Source organism: Pygoscelis adeliae, unplaced genomic scaffold (genome assembly GCF_000699105.1).
Source record: "Pygoscelis adeliae isolate BGI_AS28 unplaced genomic scaffold, ASM69910v1 Scaffold10, whole genome shotgun sequence".
Taxonomy (NCBI): domain Eukaryota; kingdom Metazoa; phylum Chordata; class Aves; order Sphenisciformes; family Spheniscidae; genus Pygoscelis; species Pygoscelis adeliae.
In genome coordinates this window covers 10,513,844-10,523,477 of record NW_008824053.1, presented here as the reverse complement: position 1 = coordinate 10,523,477, position 9,634 = coordinate 10,513,844, and the positions used below count along the sequence as shown (strand labels likewise).

The 9,634-nt window shown below is 39.3% G+C and overlaps 1 protein-coding gene across 1 annotated transcript in view; it reads left to right on the top strand.

Annotated features, from left to right (window-relative positions):
• The first annotated feature begins 8,837 nt into the window (after positions 1 to 8,837).
• The window catches only part of ST6GALNAC3 (ST6 (alpha-N-acetyl-neuraminyl-2,3-beta-galactosyl-1,3)-N-acetylgalactosaminide alpha-2,6-sialyltransferase 3), a 124,109-nt gene continuing 123,312 nt past the window's right edge, over positions 8,838 to 9,634 (top strand). The window contains exons 1-2 of the mRNA XM_009333902.1: positions 8,838 to 8,924; positions 9,237 to 9,328. Of these exons, the coding sequence (XP_009332177.1) occupies positions 8,838 to 8,924; positions 9,237 to 9,328 (179 nt within the window). The remainder of the gene's footprint in view (positions 8,925 to 9,236; positions 9,329 to 9,634) is intronic.

Below are 9,634 nucleotides of genomic sequence, written 5' to 3'. Positions count from 1 at the left end.
GAATTCAGTGTGTATCCTACAGTTGGCATGTTGCTCGTGCACTGGAAAATGAACTCATCAGGTAGAACGAACTGTGTGACCATCCCAGCAAATACCATCCTTCACATGCCTCCATTTGCTCAAAAGTTTGCTGCTCTGAAGGGTTGTATGCCACAGAAATAGTTTAACGTCTACATCTAAATCTTGGCTTTGAAGATCTCTTCAGAGATGACACTTCCATGCTGGTGTCTAGCTTCCTTATCAGTCCTTTCTTTATTTTTTTTTCCCCTCCAAAGTCCCTTTTTCTAAGCTTCCAATAGAGAAAACAGCATAAAGAAAAGAACAAGAATTAAGCAGGGAAAGTGTGTTTTCCTCACTAAAAGTAGTATGTTCCCAGCTATATGGCAGAAAATTTAAAATTCCCATTACAAAATGCCTGGTCTCAGCCTAGACTTCTCTGTAATTAGGTCTTGCTTTTTATCAGCTATAAATTATTATCCCTATTGAAATGCTACTCTATGTGCCAGAAGCAGACAATGCTTGGAGGCATTGAATAATACATTTTACTTTTCTGATGACATATGCGGTAACTATGTATGGACGATGTAGGCTAGAGCAGGTTTATCCAGAGAAAACAGGGAGATTTCTGTGTCTGATGAAGGGAAGGGGCCTTATCAAAATAATTTAGAGCCCGGTTTACTGGGTTTATGTAAAAGGCCATCCATGGAGGCTGCCCTTGCCTCCTGCCAACCCGGGACCATATAGCTACAGCCGTGCAGGAGAGTCTCTTGGTCAAAAGCAAAAAAAGAAAAAAAAAAAGAAAAAAAGAAAAAAAAAGAAACTACACAACTCAAGGAGCAAAAGACCCTCCTGCAGGCTGGCTGAAGAGCATCATCTCTGCTTAAGAATAGCTTCTTTCTAATTCACAGTGGTCCTCCTTTTTTTTGGGAAGACCAGTTTGAAAAGACTTGTCTTTCTGCTCTCTGAATTTAGACCTTTGCCTGGTGGCTGTGAAGGAGGTCTCTAACCCTTGCATTCAGTACTTGTACCTTCTTACATTTCAGAGCAGAGCCAACCATTCAGCCAGCCCTTGAAGAAGCCCATGTGGCTCCTCACACTAAACAGTGTTTGCCTCCCTGCCACTGGAACAAGACATTAATCTGCATTGTGTTAGGGTGCACTGGCTGGCTGAGGGTGCCTAGCAAGGCTAAAATGAATAATGACCACCTGCTTCTGTCTTCCTTCTCATGCTTCTGAATAGCAGGTGCGCTGCATACACTGTGGCAGAGAGCATCCAGAACAACTTTCCAAAAGTGCTGACCTCCCAAAGAACAGTATGGGATGAAGCTGGTGTGAAGGGCCAGAGCAAAAGTCCTGCCAATTGACAGACTGAGCAAGATCTCTTTTGTCTTCCAGTGTTATCTGGCCTTCAGAAGGAAACTGAGGCATGGGGCCAATTTTTGTTAGCTTCAAGTCCAGCATGGCAGTCAGGGATCTTTACACAGGAAAATTCAATGGAGGAAGTTTGGGCTTGTCCAGATGGTGGTAGGCAATTACATTTCACTTCTGTGAATTTCTGGTTATACAGTTTTTGCTCTGTAGCATAAACTTTCCCCCGCAGGTAGAAGTGATCTGCAGGCAAGTGAAGGTTTCCAGCAAAAGGCATTTTCTTCACAGATGTGCAGCCTGAGAATACTGAGAATATGGGGTTGTTACAACATTTTATTTACTTTCATTTCTTCTGCCCCTGGGCTGCTGTCATATGTTTAATTTTATTTGTTTGATTTTTTTTTTTCTCCTTATCCAGAAGTTAGTACTTCTGGAGGTTACATCCCAGTGTAGTGTTTGCTAAACATACAGGTATGTGATTAACAGCCATTCCTCCTGCTGCGTACCAAACGCACTGATGATTTTACTGCTAGGAGCAGAAATTGAATTTATCTCACTTTCACTTTAGAAGCCATCACATTCCCTTTCCTGTGAGTTTTTGAAATAAGAAATTGAGTATTTCTGGTATTTCACATAAAATAACAAATGCAATAGGCATTTAATAACTACATCTTTTTTCATATACAGAGATCTGCAGACCAGAGGTCTGCTGGTATTTTATTGTTTTCTAAGAATCTTTCTTGATGTATCTGTGGGGCTTTTTGTTGTTGCTTTTCTTCTGGTTTATGCATTTTTGAGTCTATTTCTGGTTGAAAGAATCAACTTTTTGAAAGGGATTTTTCATGAAAATGTTGGCAGCTATAGGGTGTCTTTCAGAATGCTTGTGCAAACTGCTCAATTAGGGATTCATTCTTATGATGTTGCCTATCGTGAATCTTTATATATTTCTATAGAGGAGGGAGGGGGGTCATCTATGTGAGGTATATCTGGCAGGGTAAGAGTTAATACTCACATATGTGTGTTTTTTTCTTTGAACTTTTTCTCAGCAGGTGAAAAATAGCTACAATCAGGTGGTACTTCAATAAGTAGTAACAACTAACTGCCGGGTTGAAAGATCACAAATTCTTGTACCAGCAGTTCTATTATAGGGAAGCGTACGTCAGCCTGTGTGTGTATCTGAAAGCTTGCCAACCTATTGATAAGAAGAGCTGGGCAATAATCCAGAGTAAAAAAAAAAAAAAAAAAAAAAAGCACCATTTGAGAGCTGTACTGCAGAGACTTTTTTTCCTTTTTAATACTACTTTATCATGCAGAGACTACATTAGTATTTATATAATATGCATCTACAGCTACTGATGAAGTTCACCCTAGTTGTGAAGGACATCGATGAATCAGTAACAGTAGTGTTAGATTAAATATTCTTAACAGATCTTATATAATGAAAAGTCAACAACCTTATTTAAAGTGTGCTTCTCTGCCATGGGCATTTTAATGGACTAGATCTTTTAAGCTACTGGACAGCTTTCAATTAGAGTATAAAATGAAGTAGCAGACTGGCTGAAGGCATGCCTTGCTCAGAAGTTTAGGTTGCCTTGGCGGTACTGTGACTTTGTGGTTTGTGAAGATTGGAGCTGTGCTTGTGCCTTGTTGGGCGTAGAGGCTCTGCGTAGGGAACCCTAGGCCAGAAGTAGACTGCTGAAGGAAATACAAATTCAGCTTTGAGTAAGCAGGAAAGGAGTGGGAGAAACAATCACTATAGGATATGGAGAACTCAAAGTGCTGGAAAGCCTGAAATCACTTCGAGGGATAAGAACATCTCCAGACAAAAAAATGCTCCTTCTTATCAGGCTTTGAGTTTAGGGCAAGAGGGAATAGTGATGCAGATTAATTCCTGAAATCTGGCAATGCTTTGCAATTTGAAGGGCTCAGAATCACTGGGACTTTTCCAATGTAACTTCTTATGCATGACAGCATATGGGAGACCTTCAAAATACTTCAGCAGTTACTCCTTAAAACTTTGAAGCTCTTCACCTTACATAATTTCATATTATTACCCAACTATGTGTGCTATTTCTGATGGGAATGCTGTATGTAATAAAGTTATGCAGCTACCTGAGACTAAATGTCAATAGCGATAATCCTCCTATATGTAAGCAGTGAAGGCTTTTAATATAGACTGCTGCTACATCAATTGTTTGGACAATACTGTGCTGATTCCTGTTTTTTGTTCATTGCTCAGGTCTTACCCCAGTGAGCCTGAGCACTCTCTGCAGCTTTTTGGCTTTAATGAAGGAGGTGTTTGAATACGTTTTATTTTGCTGTGAAAAACACTATGCTGAGCTGTTATGAACCTAGATACGCCTCCATTCGTATGGGACTGCATTGTGAATCATGGTGAAAACTGAATTATGTAACAAGTCTTCAACAAATGACAACAATAAAAGGTACAATGAGCTGTGTTCGTGAGAGCTCTTCAGCTGCCTCAGCTATAAAAAAGGCAGAGCTCCTACAGTGGAGGCAAGCAACAAGTAATGTGTCTTCTATTCATGCCTTCTCAAACATCGTAAGCTATGAACATAGTCCTGATTCAGGGTACATTCTTAGAAGAAATACTTTCCAGGCCATACAGAAGGCTAAAAGTCGTATGTTTCTTTCATTGTATCTCTTCTATCTGTTTTTATGTATGCTGTATTTCTTGCCTTGCTTCTCCATCACTGAACTTTATTTCTGATCTTACTCCTCGGCTTCCTGGCTGCTTACATTCCAGTTTAGCAAAGGTGCCCTTTTCCAGGGGAAAAAAAAAAAATTGCTTTAATCTTAATTTTACTGTTTTTGAACCCAAACCAGATCTTACTTGTGATATAACCTCTTACCTGCTTTGTTCTATTCTCCTGAGAGACAAGCATTGACAGCCATCTCCTGTGGAGCCTTTGAACATATTCAGGTTAACTTTCACTTCTGCAGGAGAAGAAAGTAAATCTTCAGTTACCGATTTTACGCAAATGTTGTTTGACATGTCTGTTTCTAAAAGGATCTTTGCTATATAGACTTGCTCCCTCTTTGAAAACTTCTAGGACCCGTGCCTGAGTATCCCTCCAGCAGCCCTGTTAAAGGGAGGTTCAGGACAAAAGAAATAGCTGGAAGGCATATTTATTTCCAATACCAGTGAAATCAGTAAGGTATACTGAGCTACTGTGCTGAAAGAATTTCATTTTATGCTCTGTTGTAACAGAAAGCAGTATTCAAAGACGATGCTCAAGACTATAAAAGAGAAAATGAAATACAACTATTTTTTACATATAGTGGTCTACAAAATGAAACAAATTCAGTAAGTGTAGCCATTATTGTTTTCAATTGGTATTATACTTGAGTAAAAAACCTGAAACTGTGCATCAGTCCTATAATAAAAGTAGTATAATGTGCAGAGATATTAAAAAAGTGATTGAGTTATTCAGTATGCTCGTAAAGGTAGGTATTGTGAAACTAATACAATATTACTGCATATTGTGTCATCGAAGAGACTCAAAGCCCTCATGTAAGTCTTTACCTTTGATTTGTCCTTCCAAGCACAGTGTTATGTATCCATGAAAATAACAGAAAAAAGGAATACTGTAAAAAAGTCGATTTCTGAAAAAAGGTTTATTTTCAATTACTGTTTGGGGCATGGAACTTTACTGGTTCCAAGGGTTCTTTACTAGAGTCTTCCAAAATATCATATTCAACTTTGCCACTTAACAAATTCAGGCAGTTAGTTATAATAGAAACAACAAACCTGAGAAACAACATAGTTCTAGATTAAAAGTTTAGGAGTAGCTTCTGTTGATTTCTTTGTGATCTTAGGAAAGTTCCTTTCAGCCTCAGTTTATGCATCTGTGAAATGGGTTTTTACTGTTAATCTCACTAGGATGGCGTTTTATTACTGCTTGTAAAGTGGTTTGATAGTCTCTGCCATATAATACATTCTAAGTGCCAGGGTGTTGCTTTGGGCTAGAAAGTAGAATAAAGACACTTAGTACATACCTCAGTAAAATTTACAACTTATGAAATTCTCTTCTTATGCTGAAAATATTTCCCTTCTTCCTCCCTGCTGTACATACTGTATACAACTGTATACAACACAAAAATGTTTGTGTCTTATTATTCTATCAGGCATTATTTAACTATAAAAAATGGTCTTGTCATCTCACACTTCTTAACAGATTATGAAAGAAAAATGACTAAAACTTGTTCAGACTGTCAAGTTCTTGCCAAACTGAAGCTAGTGAATCACCCTGGCACTGGTAAATAGCCAAAACCAGATGATATGAAGGTTATAAATAGTGTTAGAGACCATGTTGCCAAATACATATATATATACACACACACGCACCCATAAAATTACTGTTGTTATTGTTTTATTTCCATGAAGTTTTTCATTAAATCCTGAACAGCATAGTAGTATGACACTTCTGTTTTTATTTCAATTCTTATTTTAATAATGTAAATATAAATTGAACCTTAGAAGTGTGAATCATGCCTACTGCTTATTGATTTTGATATACACACTAGAGAGAATGAGCCTGGTGTCTGAGAAATAGCTGAAACCGAAACTGGGATTGTATTATTGGTGGTGTGGTTGACACACCAGAGGGACGGGATGCCATCCAGAGGGACCTGGACAAGCTCGAGAAGTGGGCCCATGTGAACCTCATGAGGTTCAACAAGGCCAAGTGCAAGGTCCTGCACCTGGGTCAGGGCAACCCCCAGACTCAATGCAGGCTGGGGGATGAAGGGATTGAGAGCAGCCCTGCTGAGAAGGACTTGGGGGCACTGGTGGATGAAAAGCTGGACATGAGCCAGCAATGTGCGCTCGCAGCCCAGAAGGCCAATCGTATCCTGGGCTGCATCAAAAGCAGCGTGGCCAGCAGGTCGAGGGAGGGGATTCTGCCCCTCTACTCTGCTCTGGTGAGACCCCACCTGGAGTACTGCGTCCAGCTCTGGAGCCCTCAGCATAAGAAAGACATGGACCTGTTGGAGCGGGTCCAGAAGAGGGCCACAAAAATGATCAGGGGGATGGACCACCTCTCCTATGAAGAAAGGCTGAGAGAGTTGGGGTTGTTCAGCCTGGAGAAGAGAAGGCTTCGGGGAGACCTTACTGCAGCCTATCAGTACTTAAAGGGGGCTTATAAAAAAGATGGCGGCAAACTGTTTAGCAGGGCCTGTTGTGACAGGACAAGGGGGAATGGCTTTAAACTAAAGGGGGGTAGATTCAGACTAGGTATAAGGAAGAAATTTTTTACGCTGAGGGTGGTGAAGCACTGGCACAGGTTGCCCAGAGAGGTGGTGGATGCCCCATCCCTGGAACCATTCAAGGTCAGGTTGGACGGGGCTCTGAGCAACCTGATCTAGTTGAAGATGTCCCTGCTCATTGAAGGGGGGTTGGACTAGATGACCTTTAGAGGTCCCTTCCAAGCCAAACTATTCTATGATTCTATGATTATTGTGGGGATTGAATAATTGAATAAAAAGACTGGAGAAGAAACTGTTTAGTTCTAGTGTGTGCTTTCTGCCCAGCGGGGTCCCAGGTATTGCACCACATATACTCTGATCTGAAGTGTGTCCACTTTTATCTCGTTTTTTGGGTTTGTGTTTTGGTTTTTTTTTTAGACTGTGAATGAGCAGCTACTTAGATGTAGTGTCATTAACAAAGAGTAAACTCCATCACTCTTCTGCTATGGGATCCTGTATGCCTAAGTGTGGTAATTTTCTTCTTGCAACTGTCATCTAGGCTAGTCATGTACTATAGTGAATGAAATAAAATGTTACAAAAGCTAATATACCGTGCAAGTCGTCCAGCTAAGAAACTGTTTAAAATATGTCTTATTGTTTACTCCTCACTGAATATGTATAAAAAATGTTTATAACTGAATATACTTTTTTTTAATTTAAATGTCAGCACATCAAAATATCTACATTAAATTAGCTAGAAAAATATAAAGATTGATTGAGATTTATACAGGGGATGTTCCATGTTAGAGAAATATTTCTTTTGTTAAGAGACTATTTGCATTCATGAGAACTGAAAATTAAGAAGGAATAAGATTTGTTTCTATGCAGACTTGCTAATTAATGTTGGTTTAGCTCTCCTAAATGGTAGAATGTGTAAGTATTTAAAATGTTGATGCAGACAAAGTTTGAGACAAATTAGAGCCTGGTATTCATCCCTGTATATAGCTTCATAGTTCTCTGTCGTATTGTAATGTCATGTAGAATTCCTGGAGTCTCCAATGCTAAATTTTAAGTTTTATCAGAGGAAAGATAACAAAATCATTTTTCTGCAGAAAGGGAGATTTTACAAGAAGCACTTACTGACAAATAGCACCTGTATTATTTTTTTTCTTGAGCAGGTAAAGGAGGGAGGAACTTAAGGGCAACAAATTACTTTTAGAGGTGCCATTTAGAATAATCTTGGCCACTGAGCAGACTGCCTCACTTGATGCTTAAGAAGGCTAAAATTATGATAAGTAGGTGTGTTGTTGTTTTTCAGTATTTTTACAGTGAAATTTATAGAGCCACTGCAATTCCAGTTTGCAATAGTCTTTCCCTCAGAGAATGCATATTGTTGGATCTCATGCCTTTAACAAAAATTAGAGGGAAACTGAATCCTTAACACAACCTTCCTTTGTACAAGTTGATAAGTAGACACTGTGTTTGCATATGACCGTTTTTTTTTTTTTCCAAAACAATTATAACAGATGCCTTGATTCCTTTCTGTTGTAAAAATTCCTTTCTCTCATTGCACTGTTCTCGTTAGTGCAGGTTCTTTCTGGCTAAGCAACACACAGAAAAATCTTTGCTGTTTTCTTTTTCAAACAATATTTTCTCACACAATAAAACAGAAGAAGGCCACACATTTTTCTTTCCTCCTGTAGTACAGTGTATTTAAAGGGGAGGAATATAAAAATCAGATGGCATCCTAATGAAGGCCAAGAAATCTAGCTACACAATCTGAATTCTTCTCGGGGCAGAGCCTCTTTAGAACAGCTCCCTGTGAGAAGCACACAAAGCTGATTGCAATGTTTTCAAGTTCAGAATATATCTGCACAAAATAAAGGAAATAAAAAATGGTATTCAGCAAACCAGGAAGATAGAATATGTGGAAATCAGGTAGTGGCATCATACAGGGCAGTATTGCTGCTTCCTGCTGTGGACATTTTGAATGAAGCATGCTCACGTAGTGGAATGAGACTCTAGATTCCCCTTTAAATATTTGCAATATTTTAATTCTGATTTGCAATAAATAATATGACTAATATACACTCCTTCTCATGGCTTTATGATTATCACTTGCACTGCACATCTTGGCTGCTCTTAACACTTACAAGGCCCTGATATATAGCTAAACATTTCTGACTCCATCTGGTACAAAGAGAAGTGACACAGAAGTGCTCCCCAGCCAGTTTATTGCAATTTAATGTAAATCTGTTATAATGGAGCTGATGAAAAGTGCAGTAGCTTCCATGAATTCTGAAAGCTGTGATTGGGTTGCAGCTGCTGCGCTGCCCTCGGAAGATTTGGTGGGTTTAATTTTACATTGCACAGCCATTAGCTGACTAAGATACCTCACTGAATCACATTGCCACAATACTTTTCTTCTTCATGCTCTTCCCTTTCTCCTCACAGTGACCTCATTCACCCAAGTTTTCCATCTCAGTCTTCCGTTGTTTTTATCTTATAAATTGCAGCCTCCTAATACATCAAAACAGATAGAGCCATGCAATTGACCCCTATAACGTACTATTTTGTTAACTCTTGTGTGTGGGAATACAGTAATATCCCTTCAAATTTGCTGTGTGCTCTTTGTGATTCTCGCTGTTTTCTATGTCCAGAAACTGAACCAAAGCACGGTAGCAGTGCCTCCAGGCCTTGCGCATGGGCACGTGGGACTTGCGTTCAGTAAAATTTGTCTACGTCTTTCCCAGTATGTTTGCTGTGTAAATATCATTGTTTCTTCTGCTCAAGATTTTGAATTTTAGTTTCTGCAGACTGTCAAATGAACCTCCAGGCAAAGAACAGATTCATCGTATATGGTTGCAATCAGAGCTCGCCTTTCACCCCTCTATCGCCACGTGTGCGATCTTATTGCCATCATGTACAAAAGCTGTCTTAAATGTGTACTCTGCTGGTTCCTGTTAGTTGGTGATATTTGTAGACAGGAATTGGGGTGATCAGGTTCTGCCATCCAGCATTAAGTGTTACTATATACTTATGTAGGCCCTTAGGCAAA